The sequence below is a fragment of the Gorilla gorilla genome, chromosome 2 (genome assembly GCF_029281585.2).
Source record: "Gorilla gorilla gorilla isolate KB3781 chromosome 2, NHGRI_mGorGor1-v2.1_pri, whole genome shotgun sequence".
Classification (NCBI taxonomy): Eukaryota; Metazoa; Chordata; class Mammalia; order Primates; family Hominidae; genus Gorilla; species Gorilla gorilla.
Window position 1 is genome coordinate 47,562,741 of NC_086017.1, and position 24,383 is coordinate 47,587,123.

At 44.5% G+C, this 24,383-nt stretch overlaps 1 protein-coding gene across 1 annotated transcript in view; it reads left to right on the forward strand.

The window, feature by feature from the left end:
• The window catches only part of ITGA9 (integrin subunit alpha 9), a 371,697-nt gene that overhangs the window by 208,076 nt on the left and 139,238 nt on the right, over positions 1–24,383 (forward strand). The window contains exon 18 of the mRNA XM_004033838.5: positions 23,451–23,601. Coding sequence (XP_004033886.5) covers positions 23,451–23,601 — 151 coding nt within the window. The remainder of the gene's footprint in view (positions 1–23,450; positions 23,602–24,383) is intronic.

A 24,383-nucleotide genomic window follows, 5' to 3' on the forward strand; every position in this document is an offset into this window, starting at 1 on the left:
CAAAGTCCTAATGCTTTTGCTACCCATTAGTGGATGATCAAATCCATCTCTATTGAATTGTGCTTTTCTTACATTAAGATGTAAAATTCAAGGCTCAGTATAGCACCTGGTGGCTAAAGCTGCCTCTACTGCCCCAGTCTGGCCTTTCAAGTGTGGTCAGAGCTAGTTATCCTCTGTGGGCCCAGTAATCAATAATGCTTGAACAACTAGTGTGGTGGCCAGGACCCAGACCCCCATATGTATCAGCTACCAATTGCCACAAAAAAGGCTGAATAAAAAATCACCCCAAAACTCGATGATATGAATGGCAATCACTGATTCCCATGGATTTTCAGGTCAGCTGGCCCAGGCTGGACTCAGCTGGACCTTGGCTGACTTGTCCATGCATCTGGGTTCAGCAGAGGGTAGGTTCTAGGCTTGGGTGACACCATTCAGCTCTACTCCCTGTGTCTTTCATTTTTTCTTTGGAACCAGTGGACAAGCCTGGGCATATTCTCACAGCATAACAGAGGTACAAGAAAGCATGCAGAAATGTGCAGTGACACTTAAGGCCTGGGCTCAGAACTGGTGCACTTTTCCTCCAGCCTTATTCTATTGGCCACAGCAAGTCACATGGCCAAACCCAAAGTCAAGGGACAGGAAGTTAGTGAGAGGAATTACAAAGCCACACAGCAAAGGGCCTGAGTATAAGGAGGAGGTGAAGACTTGGGACCCATAATGCAATCGACTATACTATATAAACAGCAAGGTAGCCTTGTGTCTTATCCTGATGCCTTGTTGTTATCAGGGCTATTTCAGTCTTTATTGCAATTCCATCTCTCTGGAATTCAGACATGAGATCTGGAGACTGGGTGAGAAGATTTTCTGAACCTCAGAAACAATGCCTTTGGACCGAAGCTCTCAGCCTCTTAGGTTGGGTTATTTCTCAGAGGACCCCTGGCCTGTCAAAATAGCCTTTTGGCCGAATCCTCCATTAAAGAAACCTTCGTATACTTTTGGGCCCATAGCTGTTCTCACAGGAGCCATCGGAGAAATGTTCATTGATACTTAGATAACAAACCTGTGGTTCAGTTATATGGGATTTATCCAGACCTTTGGGTGTTCACTCTTCAGAGCCAGGGACAATGTGAGGGAAGATACAATCAGTTAAGTGCTAGTGGAAACCAGGGTCTGAATTTGGTTGGCAAAGGCGTAGTGGCTCCAAGCAGAGGTAAACTGCTTTGGTTATCATTGAGCTCTCTTGATTCATTCTTGTCTGGGATGGAATGTGCCCTCCCTTCTTGTTCAAGCCAGGCAAGTGCTAGGCACTGGTCTGCAGAAGTGAGCAGTATGTGAGCCCTGCTCTCCTGCTGTGAGCAGAGCAAGAGGCTGGGAGATAGTGGTACCACACAGTGAGTGCTAGGTGGGTTACTCCAGGGCTCTGGAGCAGCTTCCAAGAGGTGGTGTTGAGAGGAACGAGGACTCACGCATTCTGAGCAGAGGGAAAATGTGAGCAGAAGTATGGAGAACAGGACTCCCATGAAGATGTGCAGGTGTCTGGAATGAAGGAGGCAGTCAGGAGAACACAGTGAGAGACAGGGAAGGAGAAAGGGAGAGAAACCAGATTGTGGAACACTTATGAGTCTGGACTTCATCTTGAAGCCAGTGGGAGTACAGCCAAGTTGTAGTGTAAGTGCATTTAACCTAACAAGAATACAGCCAGGGGGCCAGGCGCAGTGGCTGTGCCTGTAATCCCAGCAATTTGGGCGGCTGAGGCAGATGGATTGCTTGAGCTCAGGAGTTTGAGACTAGCCTGGGCAACATGTCAAAACTCCGTCTCTGAAAAAACATACAAAAATTAGCCAGGCGTGGCAGCAAGCGCCTCTAGTCCCAGCTACTCGGGAGGCTGAGGTGGGAGGATCACTTGAGCCTGGGAAGCAGAGGTTGCAGTGAGCTGAGATGGCACCACTGCACTCCAGCCTGGGCGACCGGGGGCAAAAAATAATAATAATAATGCAGTTGGGCACACTCCAGGAGCCAGGGTGGGGAAGGAAGAGGAGAACATTGAGATGGTATAGGTCATTTTGCCCTCTATTCCTCTCAGTGAAAGTACGTTCCAGCTTGAGTTTTGAGTTTGCTCCTCTCTCCAACCATATCAGTTCCTGCTTCCCTGCCTTGGGTAGGTCTGTGGGGCAGCTGCCCTTCATCCCAGTGCAGGAGCAGCCTTTTCAGGGTTGGACTTAAGAGAGATGTTGTGCTGATTTCCACCATGGTGCCCCCCTCCAAGGGCTTCACAAGGGCAACTTGGACACAATTTTTGCTTTCCGTGATGTCTTTAGAACTTAGCTCTCCTGTTAGCCGTGACCTTACTCACTGTACGAAGAGTCGAAGCAAAGGGGTCACAGAGAAAGATTTCCCTGATGACTGTGTAGACAGTTGGTCCATGGTGTTGTGGCTGGAGGCCTCTGAATACCCACCAGACTGAGGAGCCTTTGTCTTAAGACAGAGGGAAGGACATCTGGGAGTGATTGGGTCACCCAGAGTGGCCAGAGATCAAGCCATAGGAAATGCTGTCTGTGACCAGGATTCATGGATGTTTTTATTTTCCTCTCTGGAGAGCATGAATTCTGGCAGGCCTGTGATCTCTTAAAACAATCAACTCTTCAATTAGAAGTTCATGATCTTTAATGGGCTTGAGTCCAGTTCCAAAACAGGCCATTGTCAAAACGTCCAGGAACAGGGATGAAACTTGTTTAAAAAGTTTCTATTAAGCAGGACTGAAAATTCCATTTGTAAAAGGATGCAACTATGTTTTGTCTTTTTGAATACTCACAGTACCTAAGAAAGCATCACATATGATAAAGAAAAAGACTATGGCAGGTGAGCTTTAAAAAAATTCTTTTTTTTGATGCATTCCATCAGAAATCAGTGGAACATTTCATTGCTGTCTGGCTAGCCAACTCCGATAAAATAAGCACTTTTAAGGGAGGTGAAAAGACACAGCAGGATATCTGTAAAGCCAGAACCATCTGGTGGCAACATATAATTGTCCTATGGTTGTAACCTTGATAGTGCTGTTACCATGGGGGTTGGGTCGTGGGGCGAAGTGCATTTCCCAAAACTGTTGGCTAGCTGAGGGATGGGAGCTCCATCCATGAAAACCAGTCTTCCAGAGGAGGATCCCCAAACCCAGAAAGCTATTTAGAGTTTGAAACAAATTGTTCTCCTTCTCAAAAGTGGCAGAATGGTTAGAATCATCAACTGCACAGCCTAGGTCAGAAGTGAAGTTTGTCTTGTTTTATAAAGGGAAAGACACCCTTGTTTAGTGAGCACTGACCAAGCACTAGATACCCCACTGAATACTCCATATACATAAAAGCACTGAAGTATCTTACCAGCTGCATAACCTTGAGCAAGTTGCTTAACATCTCTGCCTGTTTTCTCCTCTGTGAAATGGGGAAAATAACAGCAGCACCTTATAAGGTTATTTTGCATATTAATTAATTAATACATATTCAAGTGCTTCTAAAAGTGCTTAGCATATAAGGAAACACTCAGTAGTGAAAACTAGCATTATTATTTCATTTAATCCTCAACAACACTGAGAATAAATATTCTTATACTCTTTTTACTGAGGCGGTGCAGAGGCTCAGGAAGGCCAGGTTACTTGCTCAAGGCTCATGTTGTAGGGGAAAGTTAAAGCTTGGAATGTCTGATTCTACATCGCGCTCTCCTCCTGTACATTGGCTTCTGTTGTCTCTGGGTTCAGCTATCAGCTGGCTCTAGACCAGACGTACTAAGGCTAGAGACCTTGGGTAAAAAGTCTTCCTCTCTGTGAAAGCCCCAATCCAGAGAGGAGGTAGATGGGCAAAAAATCCACCAACAAAGATAGCTGCCATCCCTCCCCTCCATTCTCCCCATGTGCTGTCTGACCTGGAGGCCTTGTTCAATAGCTTTTCCTCCTGGAGACACAAGCAATCTGTCCTGCTGGGTCAGTGGCAGTCCTTGCATTGAGTCAGCATATTCTTTTTTTTCTTTTTTTTTTTTTAGACGGAGTTTTGCTCTTGTTGCCCAGGCTGGCAATGGCACAATCTCAGCTCACCATAACCTCCACCTCCCGGGCTCAAGCGATTCTCCTGCCTCAGCCTCCCGAGTAGCTGGTGTTACAGGCATGCACCACCATGCCTGGCTAATTTTCTATTTTTAGTAAAGACAGGGTTTCTCCATGTCGGTCAGGCTGGTCTCGAGCTTCCCACCTCGGCCTCCCAAAATGTTGGGATTACAGGCATGAACCACCGCGCCTGGCCGAGTCAGCACATTCTTTATCTATGTAGGTTGCATTTTCTCTCCTTGGAGAGCCTCAGATTCAATGGTGAGCTTATGGCTGGCATGCCAGCAGTTTCCTAAAATGTAATATCATCACTATTATTGTTATTATATGAGGGAAGGTGAATAGGAACTCATCAGAAACCTGGAAAATGTTGTCAGAACATTAGCCATGTAATTTTTTTCCCCTTCATTGTCTGCACCAGCTCTGAAGAAAAAATGCAGAAGTTTGTTGATTTGGAGTAGCTGGCTTTTTTTTTTTTTTTTAGATGGAGTTTTGCTCTTGTCACCCAGGCTGGAGTAGAGTGGTGTGATCTCAGCTTGCTGCAACCTTCTCCTCCTGGGTTCAAGCAATTCTCCTGCCTCAGCCTCCCGAGAAGTTGGGATTACAGGTACCCACCACCATGCCCAGCTAATTTTTGTATTTTTTTAGTAGAGATGGGGTTTCACCATGTTGTCCAGGCTAGTCTCGAACTCCTGACCTCAGGTGATCCACCCACCTTGGCCTCCCAAAGTGCTGGGATTACAGGTGTGAGCCACTGTGCCTGGCCTAGCTGGCTTTAATGGTTGCTGTTTCTGGAATCTCTGGCTATAGGAATGGATTTCTCAATGGTATATTCTTGAAAGAAAGGCAAAATGCTCAACCAAATGGAACTTTTTGAATAAGAGTTGACAGATTGCTCATCCTTGCCCTCCTCGGAACAAGTGTTTGCCGTTTCTCTGATGTGGGCCTTCTTTTTTTTTTCCGAAAAAGTCTCACTTTGTTGCCCAGGCTGGAGTACAGTGGCGCTATCTTGGCTCACTACAATTTCCACCTCCCAGGTTCAAGTGATTCTCCTGCCTCACTCACCCTCCTGAGTAGCTGGGATTATAGGCGCCTGCCACCATGCCCAGCTAATTTTTATATTTTTTAGTAGAGATGGGGTTTCACCATATTGGCCAGGCGGGTCTCGAAATCCTGATCTCAAGCAATCCACCTGCCTTGGCCTCCCAAAGTGCTGGGATTACAGGCGTGAGCCACCGTGCCCAGCCTGATGTGGGCTTTCTAGGAGGGGGCAGCAGATGCCTCTCCTCACATCCCAGCCACGCATCAAGGATGAATGGACATGTGGGTGTCTTCCGTGGGAGTTACCTGGTGGAGGGTGGGATTTAGGCCCCAGGGAAGGTGAGGAGCAGTGTAAGGGACAGTCACACTCTGGGAGAGACATCGAAGGGTGACATGCCCTTCCGGAGAGCCCAGCTTCTGTTCACCTGATGAGAGGTGACACAATGCTACTGTGTTCATTCGTTTGACAAATGTGGATGGAGCACTTGCTATGGATATGCCAGACCTGGTGGAAATAGACACATAATGCTGCATCACAATGCTCCCAGTCTAGAAGGGGAGACACACATGAAAACAGGTATCACTAACTATAGTCATGATCATGATGGGAATATGAGGGAGTTCCCTGGAAGCACAAGGGAGGCAGCACTCTACATGGTCTGAGGTTGAGTTCTCCTAGAAGCAGACCATGAGACAAGGATTTGAGTGCAAATAATTGAGTGAGCAGTGCAGGAAATGAAGAAGTAAGGAAGTACACAGGGAAGCCTGCGGTGAGGATGTGCCATAGCACTTGTATATCAGTTACTTACTGCTGTAACAAATCACCCCAGAACTCCATGACTTAAACCAGCCACCATTTGTTTAGCTCCTGATTCTGTGGCCAGCTGTTGAGGCTAGGCTCAGCTGTTTGGGTCTTCTGGTCTCATTTGGGCTCCCTCTTGCATCTGCAGGCAACCTTGGGTTGGTTGGGTGCCTGGCTGTTGGTTTGTGGTTCGCTGGCGTTCCTCCGCATGGTCTCTTCTCCTCCAGCAGGCTAGCCCGGGATTACTCTTACAGTGTGGCCAGGGCCCAAAATGGAGAGCAGCAGTGCACTAGACCTCATGAGGCCTAGTTCCAGAGCAAATATATTCTCACTTTTGCTACATTCTGTTGATCAAAGCAAATGTCACAGGGTCGCATGGAAATAAACTCTGCTTCTTGATGGGAGGAGCTGCAAAGTCACATGGCAAAGGGTGTGATCCAGAGAGGCTGTCAATCAGTGCATCATCCCCTGCTCCCACAGTGGATGATTGGCACTTTGTCCTGCAGGGAAACGTACCTCTTGGAATGACTATATCTGAGAGGTGAAGGAGCTGGGGTGTTTGTACCCCAATTCCTGAGATTCACTGGTTGAGGGCTACTCTGGGTTAGGTGGGTGGGGACAGTTAGCTCCCTGGCACTTGCATCCTTGTCTAGCTATGGGAAAAGGCCCTTAGATACAAAAATGCAGACACTGGCAGCTGAAAGTCAGCAAAAGCATTGGGGTCAGGGTGGGGAGTGTGGGAGGGGATGGCAGGGACATGGATGATGTCTCCTGTACCCGCTTTCTTAAAGACTCTCAGTTGATGAATTTATTCTGAAATTCCAACAGGAGTATCATATCACCTTTTGACATGGAGGCTTCTTCCCATTAGCTTCCTAGGAATACTTTCATTTCATGTTCTGCCAAACACCCAACATTCTCCAGTACTATGATAACTATTCTCTATTGCATTTGTCTGGACCCTTTTTTCCCCTTCTCTAGCAAGCATAACAATATATTGCACGCACGCAGAAGGGCATTTGGCTTTACAGCAAACCTATGAACCATGTATAGGGTTCCAAGTTTTGTTCCCATTTCACTGAGGACAGCAGCAAAGGCAGATAAGAGATGTGTCCACAGCATGTCCACAGGCAGAGAGGATAAGATCCCTGAGCCCTGCATCATCCTGGGAGTGACGTGGGCCAAGCCTAGCCACGCAGCAGAACTCTGTGTTTCTTAGGAGCCCTGGCTCCAGCGCAGCTCAGGCATAAGCACAACCCATGACTGTGGGATGCCCCTCAATTGTCTTACAAAGTAACTCAGGCATTGATGTGGGATAGAGATAAGCCCAGCACACAAGTTCTTCCAGGTTGGGGGATTTTATGTGTGTACTTGGAGCCAGAGCATTTCTGGTGCAGAATAGGAAGCTGACAGACAGGGATTAGAGTCACTTATCTGAGGTCAAAAAAATTAAATAGCAGAGGCAGGAGAAACACCTGGTGGGAGGCTCCAAAGCCTGATGTTCTCGCAATTTGACCCATGGGCACTGACTTTAAATAACCATTGCAGCTTGGGGAACCTGGCCTGTCTTTAGGTGGAAACAAGTTTTGGAAATTCCTCCTGTTGCAGAAAGCATTTGATTTGCAGTTTCCTGAATGCAAGGCTCCAAGTGTAGGGACCGCCACCCAAGGACGTTTTTCTCTGTTGGGCAGACTCAAAGCACTGAGGGGAGCTTTTCAGGGCCCACCATACATGAGCAACAGATAGCTCTCCCTACAGATACCATATTTCAGGGACAGCCCCTTCCCTCCTGAGCAGACACTGGCTGAGATTTTCCAGCTTCGACTTTCTAGATGGTGAGAGGATGGGGATGCTCAGAGGGGCAGTGAAGGCACTGAGGCAGTAACTGTGGCAACCATAGAAGAGGCTGGCCATGTGCTCATAGCGGCCTTCCTCCTGAGACACCCGGGAAGGCTGAGTCTACCTCACAGGTGTGTCTGATAAAATTTTTTTGGGCAGTGTTTTCCTTGGCTTCCAAACATAGCCATCCATTGGAGGTTTTATGTGGAAGCATCTTTCCAGCAGGCACAATGACATGGCTATTTCCCTTGTGACTGGACTCAAGGAAAGGATCTATGAAGAGAATGTAGCCTTGAATCCCTCCCTTCTCTCAACTTGGAGCAGATAGGGAGCCATGTGTGGTTTCCTTGCTAAGATTTTTGCAGTTTATTCTGTGTGGCTGTGTGTGTTGGTCGCTTGCCAGTAATCCTAGACTCACCCATCCCGGCACAGGCTTGTTACTGTGGGCCAAGCCAAATTCTGAAGCAGCGCAGTTGTTTGTTGTCTGAACTTAGTCTTCCCCAACACATACTTTTCTTGTTGTCCTGCGCACACCCTCTCATCAGCACCCCTCCCAAGTTTGTTCTGAGCCACCTGATATAACCTCGGGTGAACAAGAAGGCTGCCCTGTGGCTCTTCATGGATGAAAAGCCAAAGGCAGCTGTGGCTTTGCTTTGTCCCCAGTGGTCACTGGCCACGGTGAGACCTGGGTTTAACATGACCTGCCCATAAATCAGTTTGCTGCAATTGCAGTGAGAGGGAAGGTACCTTGTAGAAAACCTCTAGATTTTATGAGCTTGTTTCCCTCACTGCATTCCAGAGCCACGTGTGAGACTTGGGTTTAACATGACCTGTCCATAAATCAGTTTGCTGAAATTGCAGTGAGAGGGAAGGTACCAGGTAGAGAACCTCTAGATTTTATGAGCTTGCTTCCCTGACTCCATTCCAGGTGATCTTGATCCAAAAATGACGAGGCTGGGTGGATGCCATTGGTGTCACACCCACATCCCTTGCTGTGCAGGTGCACTGCTCCCAGCTGCTGTGCTGGCTGCTAGCTGCTCACAGTGGCCCGTCCTTTGGTCTGGAAAGTCACCCTTGCCCTGCCTGGGAGGGTGACTTGTTAGCCAATGGCTGGCTGATTTGGGGTGTGGATTAACTCCCTGGTGCAGTTTATGCTGCACAGCTCCCCTTGGTGTCTGGTTGAGGCTAGATTCCCCCTGTGCCCACAGCCTTGGTCCACTCCTGCCCTGTCCCTGCCCCAGCCTGGTTCCCTGGCTGGCCAACATATCCCTGGATCTCTGCCACAAGCTCTGGCTTCCAGGGAAGGGAGCCTATCCTGAGATGCGGTAGAACCTCATGTTTTATTTATCTGCTCTTAGATCTCCTGTCCGGGCAGGCTGATTGCTTTTTAGGATTCCAAGTTTCAAAAGGAAATCAAATCCAATGTATTTATCAGACATTAGTGGGAGAGAAAAAAAAAAACAGTTGCTCATTGGCTTTTTATTTGCCCTCTTGGAATTGCAGAGGATTTTGTTATTTTTATTTTTTAAAACCAGACTTGTGGAGTAATGTGTGGGAGACCCCTTCAGGCTGGTCCAGGGGACTTTGTGTCTTTAGAGATTGCTCTGGACACCTCTTCCCCTGAGACTTTGTTTTTAAAGAGGACTTTCCAGACCCAAGGGAATGGAAGGGGGCTCCCTTGAGAGAAATGGCTTTCATACAAAATGTCCTTACTGGTGGGGAACTGAAGACAGGTACAGTCCTTACTGCATAAGGGGACAGATGATGTTCAGTTACAGTCATAAGCCTTTCTCACCAGGAGCACTGGACTCACCTTTAAGAAAGTTTTCTGTGATAATGAGATTTGAACTGGAAGAAATGCTGTTCTTTCAGTTAACAGTTGTGTTTTTTCCAAGAAAAAAAAGAAATACAAATGTTAAAACTTTTTTTTTTCTGGTGCTAAAGAACAATTTCACCTCCTAAGCCAAGAAGGAAAAAATTCTCATCTAAACCGCCACGCTTAAAGGTGGCTCCTTGTCAGTCCTGAGGTGGTAGAATTGAGGTGAATGAAATCATCCACAGTTTCTAATGTCTTCTTATATGCCTTCAGGAACACCATGCTCACCTTTCCTCCTGCTGTCCTAGGCTGAGCCTGCCATCCCTCCTTCCCTCTATCCATCACAGCCTCCCCTTAGGGTCATTAACTCAGTCCCTACCACTCACCTTCCCATAGGACAGGTGTTCTTAACCTGGAGTCTATGTCCTCTTGCTGATCTGTGAACCCGGATAAGGAAATGATTGCATTTTGTTTTCACTAACTTCACACTGAAATTTAACATCATATTCAATTATGAATGTAGGAAACAGACTACAGTAATATTACCAGGACCTGTGACTCTGTCCCAAATAGAAATCACAGGTATTGTCAAATCAAGTTAGAGTTATTGCAGATATTTCAAACTACCATTTACATTCATCCCTCCTTCAGAGTTATAGCATTAGATTTACCTCCAGATCTTTTTATTTAATATGTTTTTTTTAAAGCATATTGCTAAACTACACATTTGTGCTCTCCCCTTTCCCATAGGGCTACCTCACCTCCCAGGAGAAAAGATTCAAAATCTAGGAGATTCATAATTTCAATATATTCCATTGCTTGTGACTATTTATGGCCCTATTTGGTTCCTGAGCTAGAAACAGAAAAGTTATGGCCATGACAGAATTACTTGTCAAGGGACTATGATGGCCCTGCTAACCTGGGCTTTCTTGAGCTGTCTGCCCTGCTAGCTTTGATGAAATGCACATACACTGCTTGCATTTTCTGTGCAATGGCCAAGTGTAACAGGCAGCACACATGTGGCAGATCATAGCAGCGGGCCCTTGCTGGGTCAAGTCATACATCGCTGCACACCAGTGCTGTCTTAGGACATTGGACCTCCAAGCAGCCTGCAGATCTTGGGAATTCCTCTGTCCCCTAAAGTATTCTTTGTCTTTAATCCAGTTGTTACAGTGAGTGAACCTGATTTGTTCCAGATGTCCTAAGATTTAGTGATTCCGGAAACTACTCCTAAAGTCAAGGCTGATGAGGATTTGAATTCCTCTGTTAGCTGGGAACCAGCAGTTCTTTTCACAGTTAAACAGATGAGGCAGGAGGAGGGAGACTGAGCTGCCTTGAGGGACAGGGAGGGGCCCACTGACTAGCTTATTTGCCTTGTTAGAAAGAGGATGGCCTTTGAAGCAAATATCGATTCTACCACTACATGGCTGGGGCCAAAGTCAGCTGGGCAGGGACATGGACATGCTATTTTTTTTAAAGTAATACATATTTACCTTAATTATCTGAATGTTGTTGCTAGGGAAACCACTATTTTGGCTCAGATCATCTTAGTAAATGCTTTTTTCTTTCTCTCACTTTTTGAGCATAAAACTGGCCCAGGTGGGTACCTATGAGGGAGGTAGAGGTATTTCTGGCTTCCTATAAGTGAGTTTTTCAAACCAGAAATTCAGTCCCAGGAATGATTTCCCTGACCCACTGTAAATTTTAATTGAGGTGCCTTACAGGGGTGCACTATGATCTCTCTCTGGAGTTAATAACCATATGGATCTGTTTTGCCTGATTAGAAGGGATTTCTAAAGCATGATGAGATGGGGAAGCACAATTCAAACTACATGGCATAGTAACTCACTCCCAGAGGAAGTTAAAACATGTACACATACATATAGAATGTTCTGTTTAATATTATTGGTTTATGCAGTATTTGAATATATAAATATGAATATAAAGCCACGTACAGTTATGGATTTAAAACAAAAGCAGAACTTAATTAATGTTGCTGTTTGGATTTTTTTCAGGTGTATTTGAATGCAGACAAGTGTCCAGATAGATGCTAGTGGAAGTCTGGGACAAGCTGTGTAAGGGTATTAACCCAGGGTTCAGCTGGAGCTGGGCCAGACTACTAGGTTGTGTATTTAGAGAAACTAGGGCAGGACTGCTGGAGAAGAAGCTGAGGGGTGCCTAGGTAGGGCAGTGATATGGTTTGGCTGTGTCCCCACCTAAATCTCGTCTTGAATTATAGCTCCCATAATTCCCACATGTTGTGGCAGGAACCCGGTGGGAGGTAAATAAATCATGGGGGCGGGTCTTTCCTGTGCTGTTCTTGTAATAGTGAATAAGTCTCATGAGATCTGATGGTTTTATAAAGGGGAGTTCCCCTGCACACACTCTCTTGCCTGCCACCATGTAAGACGTGACTTTGCTTCTCATTCACCTTCCGCCATGGTTGTGAGGCCTCCCCAGCCATGTGGAACTGTGAGTCAATTAAACCTCTTTCCTTTATAAATTACCCAGTCTCAAGTATATCTTTATTAGCAGTATGAGAACAGGCTAATACAAGCGGGATAGGCACACCTGAGAAGGAGGACAGGGTCAGATAAGGTGGTAAGCTTTGAACAGAAGAAAGCGTGTCATAGGGGATGTTGAGCTTGTTGGGATGAGGAGCATCCAGTGGGCTAGAGCAGGTGGTTTAGGGCTGAGGCTGTAAACCACAAGGGATTACCTATGTTTATCTGGGGCAAGTTGCAGGATAACCACAGGACAAGACTAGTAGTTGGACAGAAATAACAATTTTTGTTATTCTAGAATAGATTAAAATATAAAATAAAATTAGATTTTGTTTCTCTAATATATTTAGAATTGAACCTTTTTTGGTACAATATTCTTTTTTAGTATTTCTTGGTGATTTTTTTTTACAACAAAAAATAGAGCAATACCTTTCTTGATTAGTAAAATAAATCCCTAAATATTTGCCACAATCTCTAGAATCTTCTAAATCAGGAAATTTTAATGATTTTCACAGCAGTGAAAATTGATATTCATATTCTAAATAATTCCATGTTTCACTGAAATCTGCAGGAATCAAAAACAATAGGCAGTCACTAACTAAAATGGGACAGCAAGACAGAAACAGTTTCCTATCCCTGTAGGAAAGAGAAATCTCAGAGCTTTCATTGCATGAAAACCGACTCCATTTTAGTGCCTCGTTGCACTTCAGGCTTTCCTTGTCCAGAGTTCTCACACGTGACAGTGAGCTCCAACTACAACCTATTCCAAGCTGAGAGTAATGGACTGAGAATCTGAAAACATGACACATCAATCCATTCCCCACCTTTCCCCTGTGAGACTCAAAAAAACATTTCCCAGCCTCCCTTGCAGATAAGCTTCTTGGGAAGTTCAGCCAGTGGCATCACTGGTGTGAGATTGGAGAAAGGGAGGAGGAGAAAAGTCAGGGTGTTTCTCCTCAACTCCACTCACTTTAAGCAGCATCTCTGACAGTAGCTACTTCTCCTCCACCGTCTTAGCTCCCTCTTGGCAGTCCCAGTCCCAGTCACAATCACAACACCTCCTCCCTCAGTCCCTCCAACTCTAAGGGTGTCAGCAGTTGCTTCTGATCTCAGCTTTTCCTTATCTTACCTTGTTTGCTCTTCTGGTTCTTCTCACACCTTTGTACCTGGTTCCCCATTTTAATCCCTTCTATGAACTACCTGGCATGGGTTCTGCTTTCCTCTCTGGACTCTGACTGATACATAGTGGGTTTGAATCCTGGTACTGCCACTAGTTACTAAATAAGTTATTAAGTTGTCTACCTTATTTAGTCCTCAATGTCTTTGCAAAATGGGGAGGAGGTTGGTCTGTAATGGATTCTGAGATCCCTTGAAGCTTTGAAAATCCGTGAGTCTCTAAACTTTGATCTCATAATACATATTCATGAAATGAGTGTATTTTTCTAGCTCCATTACAGAGATAGTTTTTATTATTTGCTTTCCAGGACATGGCCTTAGCCTTCATAATACTGTTTGTTTACATATTTCATGAAGGCATTTACCCTGGCATTGTACCACTAAAGGCTGATGTTGGCGGCATTATTCTTAGGAGACATAGAAATGTTGTGGTTTTGAGAATGGGCTTTTATATTATTTGGCGTAGATTATTAAAGAACAGTTACCTGTGTCATGAAGGAGAGGCCCCCAGACTGGCACTTTGAATGCAAATTCTTCTGTGACAAATCCAGGGGACTTTGAAATAACTCTCAGATACAGCAGTAGACTTAACTGTAAAAGCTCCCAGCCCACAGAGGTGAGCAGAGGCTGAGGAGCAAACACCATACCAACATTCTGGGACAAAATAGCATGAATGCTGTTGTACCTTGGAGATGCAATAGCAGCTGCCTTCCTAGGTGGGGAAGCTGAGAGCAGCCTCTTACAGGAGTGCATGCCCTGTAGACAGAGGCTCATTAACTTGTGCTTGCTGACATGTATATCTTCTTCAATTGGTCCCTAGTGAGTCTACCCAAAGTGAATTGCACTGGGGAAACTCAGAAATATACATCCCTCAGATTCAACAAGGGTGGTATCTTGTGTGTTTCCTTTAAGTTATACCAGTTTATGGCAGGGGCAATGTTCAAAATAGTTAAGAACCTGCACAGCATGAGCACACCTACCTTTAAGAACAGTTGCCAGTCATAGAGAACTGGTACAGCTCCCCTGGTGCAACCCACTGATGATCATTCTGGGGCCAGGGGTGTCTTTGGTCACCCACACCCACATTTGGCTGAACTGTGAGGCCTGGGACTTGAACCACATCAGTAGAAATTGAGACTATGGCACCTGGGATGTCTCCTTGTGACAGTTACGCAAGAAGGAAAGTGAACAGAATGTGGATCCCAAGGGTTGGGTAGGGTTTGTCCAGAGCCTTGGGTCCTTTCCAGAAGGAGCTTGGGCCCCTGTAATTCAGAGATATTCAGATTAATTGATCTGGTCTCCTGCCAGTGACAGGCCTCACTCACTGGACCATTCTCCTATTCAGAAAGCTGACATAGGATCCTGTAGCAGGAATGATCAGTGCTGGCTGCATCCCTTTTATATTTATGTGCTATGCTGGTATGCAGCTACTAGTAACTATATCTCTTTGCCTTTTCTGCCTACCAAGTATCTTGCCAGAGGTACTGGGAGTAGATGTGAAGCCCCCTGCCTTTGCAGTAGCCCTCAACCAATGACTGACTAGAGTGGACATGTAAATATTCCTTCATCCCACAAATGGGATACCTCTGTTCTGCTCATGTGTTGCACAGTTTCCCAGAGCTCCCCAGCAAGATTAAGTTCCAGGTGCTCAGGGAGCTGACTGGCTTGATGTTGCTGCGTTTGCTGGTTGCCTGTCCTTCTGTGTCTCACTCTACCCCTTCCCTACTGGTGTTTTATGGAACCACCTCTGGAATAAACAACTTGCTTTCAAACCTGTCTCCAGCTCTGCATCTGGGGGCGCCTGCACTGACATTCTTTATTCCCTAGATCTGTGTGGCTTGCTACTTTTTTCTCCCACCACATCACAGGTAATGAATGAGGCTCATTTGCACAACATACAACTTTGGACATCAGATTTTGGTGAAACTCAAAATTACTTGGTGAGAAAGAAAAGCACACATATGTTACGCTTTTTTTTTCAGCATTTCACCATATTCACTAAAGCATTTTATAAGCAAGTGAGTTGTAGGAGCTAAATATGATCAATTTTTAAAAACTACTTTTTTTTTTTTTTTTTTGAGATGGAGTCTTGCTCTTTTGCCAGACTGGAGTGCAGTGGTGCGATCTCGGCTCACTGCAATTTCTGCCTCCCGGGTTCCAGCCATTCTCCTGCCTCAGCCTCCTAAGTAGCTGGGACTACAGGTGTGCACCACCACACCCAGCTGATTTTTGTATTTTTAGTAGAGACAGGGTTTCACCATGTTGGCCAGGATGGTCTCAATCTCTTGATCTCATGATCCACCCGCCTTGGCCTCCCAAAGTGCTGGGATTACAGGCATGAGTCATCACGCCCGGCCCAAAACTATTTACTTTCATTTTTACCCAAATTTATTTCCCCTGGATGTCTACTTCACATACAGTAACATAAGCAAGTATGTATCATTAAAGATTTATCACAAATTAACCATATTATATCATAAGTAAAGTAAAACTGGTGAAACAAATTTAATGCAGTATATCCCAAAAGTAATTATTTGAGCATGTAATCAATATTAAAACAACTGTGGAGATATTTACATCTTTGAGTGTCTGCTGTCTTTGAAAACTCATGTGTATGTTAAACTTAATTCAGACCAGCCACATTTTAAGCGCTCAAATGCCACGTGTTATCTGTAGCAACCATATGGGGCAGCTCTGGTCTAGAACATGAACTTCAGAGTTGTCCCACTCAATAGGCAAGGGAGCTGGGGTAATTATACAGCAGTTCCCATCAGTCATTGAGGGTTGCTGCAGAGCATGTCAGAGGCTTAATTCTTAGGCACTTTCCTGGCCTGCAGAGAAAAGCCCTCTGACAAAGAGGTGGGGATACTGACTAGATAGAACTGCAGTCTGTGCAGGTTACACAGTGATAAGACCCCAGGTGGAACCACTTATAGCTGACTACATTTTTTAATAGCTTCACTTTGGTGTTTTATTACTGTCAAATTACTTGCAATAATATATCTTAAGTTGGTCACTCAAGAAAACTTGGTTAAATTCACGGGCCTAGAAGATCAACATCAAATCTTTGTCTTCAAGATCTAAGGGAATCTGGATGTGCCCTACACATATCTACTTGCCTCTCGCTAATCTTTCTGCTAAGAGTGTCCTTCTCCTGCCCCTTTCCATGTTATTTCTGCCTACCTTCATCCTCTGATCATGTTTATTTTTCTCTCTGGCTGGAATGTACTCCCTGTTTTTCTGCCCGTCAATAGGCAGAGCATTTTACAAGCAAGTGAGTTTTAGGATCATTCTTTCAGATGTGGCTCAATTGCTACCTGTCTCTGGAAGCTTCATGTAATAACTTCAGTCAACAGTGATATCTTTTCCCTGAGTTTCTCTTGCCCCTTGATCTTCACCTGTTCCTTTGGCAGGTCTTATCAACTTCATGGTTTATTTCCTGGGTAATTCATTTACCAGCATGCATTCAGGAGGTGCCTGACAGTCCTCACTTATTCCCTGTAGCTTAATTAACACTGTCTCTTAATTCTTCATGTTATAATCAATTTATCTGGTATTTTTTGCTCATATCTCTCATAGAAAGACAACAGATGAGCAATTTTGGGTTTATGGTTTACTCATGTTTGTAATTTTAAACTCTGAAAATTGAAAAGCTTTGATAGTTGTCAACAAAGTACCCAGAAAGAAGGTTGCCCATGAGAGTCGCTAAAGCCATCTAGAGTCATCTCAAATGCCTCCACAAATTTCAAAGAAAATTGTCAAGAGAAAAGTTAAGCACCTCAGTAGCATTTGTAAAGAGATGACACCTTATGTTCTAAATATTCTCCCAGTATTCTAAAATATTCTAAATGCTAAGGAAATAAACACAATTTTATTTATAATCTTATAGCCAAGTATGTTTCATATACATTGATACTATTTAGTTGCATTTTTATATGCTTTAGGAGCAATGGGAAAGGCAAAGGAGCACTGACTGGACCAGGGGTTAGAGCTCTGCCCTTGTCTGCTGAGTGGCCTTGGGGAAGTCATTTAACTGTCTGCCTTTATCTGCAAAATGGTGACCCAAATGGGCCCCCTTCCAGCTGTCAAATTCCATGTCTGATTTTGTGATGTCTGCCCTTTTTAAGAATGGGAAGCATTGTTTGTGATTTCACATTGCAGGGGCTATTTACATGTATGATTTGCATCATTGATTTTATGATACATTGTTGAGAGTATCTGTGATTTTTTGGAAGCTGAATCCTTACTGAGGGCATGCTGCCCCTAGTTATGATATTGCTCCTAGGAAGAATACAGTCTGCTTCACAATGTCCTTTTTGGTATGATTTCCATGATTGAGAAAACTGGGGATTGTATGTGTAGTACATCTGGTTTATCCACTTGTCTGTCCATGGACACTTTGGGTTGTGTCTACCCTTGGCTACTGTGAATAGTGCTGCTATGAACATGGGGGAAACAAATGTCTCTTTGAGTTCCTGCTTTCAGTTCACTGGGTAATAAACCCAAAAGTATAATTTTGGGATTATATGACAATTCTATGTTTAATTATTTTGAGAAATGTTCATATTGTTTTCCAAGCAGCCACTCGATTTTACATTCCTACCAACAGTACACAAGGGTTTCAATTTCTCCACATTCTTGACAATTCTTGTCTTCTGTTTTTTTGATAGTTGCCATCCTAATAGTCATGAAGTGGGAAAAAATAGTTCTTAAAAAGTGACAGATGGATAAACAACTAAGAGAAATAAGAGAAGGAAGGAGTGAAGGATGGACGGATGGACAGACTTGGCTGCCCTATACTATTATCCTAGTCATCATTGTTAAATATAGTTGTGGTTGGTAGATACAATACCGATAATAATAATGATGGTGTAATGAGAATTTTTTTAATGCAAATACAGTTGGATGCATTTGATTAACACTTGTGCTAGCCTTTACTCAGGCTAGATTTATGATGGCAGCAAAAGAAAAGGTCATGGTTTTTATGTCTAAGACTTAAGGAAAATCTAAGTGATCCAATAGAATATTATTAAGCATCATCCAAAAAATTATCTGGATAGAAGAGGAAATTTTTGCTTTAGTTGCCTTAGTGATTCAGCATATGTGGTTGATATGGAAATGTATTGCATTTACCCAACAAGGAACTTTGAATGGTAATCCTAATGTACAGTGATGAATGAGGGCAGAAAACAAGTTCTACAGAGATTTTCTGGCTTGACACAGCTGCCAAGATGTCATCAGTAACATCTGCCATTGAGTATAGTGAATGAATTGGTGCTAAACTTAAGTACAAACCCAATAACGCAGTCAAAAAAAAAGCCAGCTGCTATAAGATATACTTGGGTAGGATTTTTAATAACAAATGAGCAATATATTTTCAGCAGGCTATATATATGCTGTAAGATAAGCTTTATAGAAGCAGTGCACTTTGTATCTTATGTTGACTACTAATAATGATTTTCATATAAAAGCACAGCAAAGCGATCCATGTACAAAGTAATATAACCCACTTAAAAGACTGCACAAGCAAATTAAAATAAATGGGGAAATTTCTCAGGGAATAAAATTTCTTGAAGATTAGAAACACTGTTCCTCAATAAATAAGCACCCCTGGAATGTTTAGCACAAAAACTCTATGCTTGATCGTTTTACTATTTCAGCAGGACTGTCAGAGAGGTTGGTCTTTGTGGAGTCCTGTTCCTTTCAGGTGTTAGTAAACTTTCTTGCCAAAGCCCTTCCCGACTGAGATGGAGTTGATATTAGAGCCATGGCTGGGACAACCTTCATGCCAAAGGAGGTGTGCTACTAGTTGCAACTCAGACCCTGCATGGCCAGGTGACCTCAGTTGGGTGGGTTCCCCTTTCTGGGGCTCAACTTCTTCATCTGTAAAATGTGAAGGGGGAGCTGATGATCTGTTGTGGGGATGTCATGGATGTTCATTCATTCAAGTGTTCACTGAACACCTGCTAGGAGAGACCAACCTCTCTGACAGTCCTGCTGAAAGATGAAAACAATCAGGCACGGGCTTTTTATGCTGAACATTCCACGGTGCTTAGTTATTTATTGAAGAAGAATCTTTCTGATATTCAAGGAATTTTATTCCCTGAGAAATTATGTGCCAGGCACTACTCTGTCACTAGGAATTCAACGATAAGCAAAGCCAGAGAAGGGTCCTACCCCCGATGTTTAGATTCTAGTGGGGGATAGACAGTCCTTAACCAAATAGCCCCACAAACAAATGCATAACCACAACTTCAATAAGTGCCATGAAGGGTTGATGGGGCACATGGGGGGGCGGGGGGCTCATAATGGGAGGATTTATTTCACCTAGGCAGGGAGATCAGGAAGGATCCCCTGGGGACATGATAGTCAGGGGGCTGGAGAATGTGGGTTATGTTGGAGAGGAATGAGTTTTGAAGGGATAGGAGTTGCTGGGTTCTCATACCAGCACAGCATCTTCTCTCTCTTCATCTCAATTTCCTCATTTCTCTAATATGGGCCTAATATCAAGACCCTTTCTCAGTGTTGTGAGGTTTCAGAAGGATGACATATTTGACAACACCCAGTATCATGCTGGCACATCACATTTTCATTTCATTTCTAAAAGTAACTTTGGAAGCAGAGATGTGCTGTTTTAGTCAAAGACTTTTTTAGCTTTGGAGAAAGAATGAAACCCCAGCTTTGAGGCTCCTCTAAAAAAAATCTGAGTTCACATTCTGCCCTGGAAGTTGCCTGACTGCTTCCCTTAATCACAGAGCCATGTTTGAATCACTTGACTTTGAAATCCCAGGAGTGACTTTGCTGTGTGATTAAGTGACAGAGGCCCAAGGTTTGGGGATTGGCAGAAGTTTAGATGTCCCTGGCCTGATCCCTTGCCCTTTACGTATAAGGAAAGGAAGCTGATCACATGAACAACTAAACTGGAATGAGGAGGCAGCCCCTCCTCCATGGTCCTGGGCTCATCTATACTGTCTCCCTGCCAAATATTCCATGGAAACCTTGGACAGTGTCTGATGTCAGGACTACTTATGAATGCCTGTCCACTTCCTTCTCAAGATAAAGCTAGGTTAGCACTCTCTCATAACTCAAGCCTGAGGTTTATTCTTTTAATCTTCCAAAAGAAAACAGAAGAACAGAAATAACCTATCCACTGTTTAAGATTAAAATGGCCAACAATAATAAATAATTGCCACAATAGCTTGAGATCAGGGTCTTAATTTATTGGAGGCCGTTCAAGAATTTGCAGCTCTTAAGTTAATTTTTCACATCTTGTTTGGATCCTCAGAGCCCGTGCTTCCAAAGCAAGGCCATCATATTTCTCATTGCACATGTTATTCTTGTTGATGTGCCAGACATGCAGGAGAGTGAGGTCCTCTCTTCACGGATAGGTAATGAGGATTCCACCCCCCAGAAATTAGTATTTCAAAGTATTTTTGCCTATGGAGATTTTGAAGAGTTCTCTTCTTTTGCATGGTGTATTAGCTGTATTAATGGTTGCAAACAAGAAAAACGTATGCTGGTTAATTTAAGCAGAAAAGGAATTTATTAAAAGGATGTGGGGTGGTTCAGAGCATAGACAAGAAGGCTGGGGAACCAACACAGGCAGGAAACAGAGGAGGCAAGGCTTAGCCCAGGGTTCCACCTCTGGGCTCTTTACTCCTCTGTAGCTACTTCAGATGATCCCTGGTGTCTCTGTGCAACCCTCAAAATTTGTAGCCCTGGGTGGGAGCATCTGTTCTCACATCGCTGCCACTTGATCACCCTTAGATCACATGATTTCACTTAGGCAAGTGCCCACACCCTAGTGATCAAGAAGAGGGGAAAGAGAGGGTCAGCCCCCTTTCTGCTGATGTGCCGCCCCGCCTATCTTGAGATTCCCCCAAAACACGAGGATGTCAGGATGCTGAGTGGTCAAAAATAACAACCGTTCATTATACAAACCCTTATATCCTTAATTACATCTTCCATTAACTGGTTATCCAGTTAAAACTGGCCACTCACGTGGATTTATTTTGTTCAAAGGTCACATCACATAATAATCATCAGTCTCTCATGCATCTTCATCCTTGTCATCTTCAGCCTCAGCCTTATCACCGTTCTCATCCTAGCCCCGTTCACTCACCCCTGTCCTGGGCCCCCATTTCCCTCCATCTCCTCACCCCTCAAACGTTCACTTCTTTCTCCTCCAACTCCCAGTCTTTCACTCTACTTCTATTTCACTACAAAATAGAAGCAATCACAGAGGAATTCCCACATGTTCCTACCACCCATCTACTAATGCATCTTCAGCTCACCTCCAGCCAGGCGAGAACAGTCGTTCATCAGACCCCAGCAATTGTTGCCTGTCATGTTTTCATTAATTGTTGCCTCTCTAATGGATCATTCGATTAGCATGCAAATATGCTATGATAATTCCCATCTTAATAAAAAAGAGCAAAAAAACTCCCTGGAGCCCACTTCCCCCACCAGCTACCATCCAATTTCTCTGTTCTCCTTTAGAGAAAAACTCCTCCAAATAGTTGTCTGTCCTCACTGCTTCCATTTCTCCTCCTACATCTCTGAAACTCTCTCCAGTCAGGCTTTCCTCCCATCATGCCACTTCAGCAGTTCTTATCAAGGTCACCAGTGACCTCCAGAAGGCTGATTCCAATGGCCAGTTCTAATTATTCCTATTGTTCTGGCCTGTCTGCCATATTGGACAAAATTGATCCTTCCTTTCTTGAGACTGTCCTCTGTGACCATGTGGATGCCTCCTCTCTCGATTTTCCTCTTCCTTCTCTAGCTATGCTTTTCCAGTCTTGTTGGCTGACACCTCCTCATCTTCAACTCCTAAATGTGAGTCCTCATCTCTATCTATACTCATTTCCTAGTGATCGTTTCTAGTCCGTCCCAAATGTATCCTAGCCCAGACCCCTCCTTCGACTCCAGACTCATGCATCCACCTGCCTCAATATCGCCTTTAAAATCCAATAGGCATTTGGATTTTCTCTGCTGAACCTTCTCAACCCAGTCTTTCCCATCTCAATAAATGACAACTTTTCTCTTTTAGTTATTAAATCCAAAATCCTTGAAGCAGTCCTTGACTCCTCTTTTCCTAACACCCTTCATCCAGTCCATGAGAAAAATCTGTTGGCATGACCTTTGAAATGTGTCCAGAATATGACCCCTTCTCACCCCCTCAGCTGCCATCACCCTGGCCTTCACGTTCATCTTCTCACACCTGGATTGTCACAAGAGCCTCCTACTCAGGCCCCCTGTTCCTCTCCTGGCCACTCCACAGACCGTTCACATCATAGCCAGTGCGAGCCTCCTTTAAACACTAACGTCAAGTCACGCAGCTCCTCTGCTCAGAGCCCTGAAGGGGCTTCCGAGGGTCAAACCAAGGTCCCCGTGCTGGCCCTCAAGGCGCTGTGGGATCTGCTGCCCCAACTCCTTCAGTCTCTCTGAGCTCAATCCTTCCTGCTCTCTTTATCACTCCTCTCCAGCTGCACTGACCTCCTTGCTGTTACCTGCACATGCCAGGCACATGCCCACCTCAGGACTTCTCCTTTGCTAGTCCCCACATACCGTGTTTCTTGCTCCCCTTCTTTCTTCGGGTTTGTACTGAGAAGTCACCTCATCAGTGAGACTTCCCTGATCACCTTATTGTAAATTGCACCCCACCTCCCTTGCAAGTCTGGCACGTTCTATCTTCCTTACCCTTTGTAAGTTTTCTCCACAGTTCTTACCACAATCTGACAGACATATTTGCTTCTTTCTATGTGTGTTTTCTCTCTCCCTGAAGCTACCAGGACTCTGTTTTCTTTGCTGCTACTTCCCTAGCACAGAGTAGTGGCTGGCACATGGTAGGCACTCAAAAATAACCGCATGAATTCATGTACAAATGAATCCCATGCTTAGGTTGTTAAGTGCCTTATAGTTTTTGAAGTTTGATGTACAAGATTTCATGTGAGCCTCTAAACAGTCTAGTGAGTTAGGCAAGGTAGAACCCTGTGCTTTACATGAGGAAGCTGAGGCCCTAGAGCTAACTGATTGCCCAAGGACACGTGGCTAGTTAATGGGGCTCCTGGAACTTGTAGTTCTGATCTCGGTTTCTGCCCCCCACCTTCAACTACCCCCTGTGCCTCATGTTGTATTAGTGTAGGCCTCAGGGCATTCATTGCTGTCTATTTTTCATTACAGTATGGATGAGAAAACCCTGTATCTAGCTTTGGGGGCTGTGAAGAACATCTCCCTAAACATCTCTATCTCCAACCTCGGAGATGATGCCTATGACGCCAACGTGTCCTTCAATGTTTCCCGGGAGCTCTTCTTCATCAACATGTGGCAGAAGGTAAGGAGGGCATCCCTGTAAAGAGCAGTTGTTCTATCTGGTGCGCTTGCTGACTTTCATTATAGCCTGGAATAGGCAATGATTCTACAAGCACTAATCCTTTCTGTGGACTATCATTTAGAATGATTAGAACTTTTTTCTTCCTGGGCTTAGAAAACATGTTGGTATAGCCAAAGAAGCAGCCGTAAATGCCCACAGAGTGCCAGAGAAGTGTCTGTATTTATGTAGTCTCCCATCCCTTCTCTCTTGTGGAATCCTCTCCCTGTGGTTTTACATCTGGCCCCTTCTTGGAGATGATACAGTTGCTGTCTCCAGCACACACATGTTCTAGAGAATTCCAGTTTTAGGTCAGTAGTTGTGAAAGTAAGGGCAGATCACTGCTTGTAGTGTTAGTTATTATGTATGATGTACTTGATGTTTCTAGTAGAGGGTCACTGCTTTGGCCTGTGCTTTGGATTATTTATTTATCTATTTTTTGAGACAAGTCTCGCTCTGTCACCCAGGCTGGAGTGCAGTGCCACAATCTCGGCTCACTGCAACCTCCTCCACCTCCTGAGTTCAAGTGATCCTCCCACCTCAGCCTCCCGAGTAGCTGGGACTACAGGTGTGCACCTGGCTAATTTTTGTGTTTTTTGGTAGAGACAGGGTTTTGCCATGTTGGCCAGGCTGGTCTGGAAATCCTGACCTCAAGTGATCCGCCTGCCTCAGCCTCCCAAAGTGCTGGGATTACAGGTGTGACCCACCGCCCCTGGCCTTCCTAACATATTTGAGTGAATTGAGGT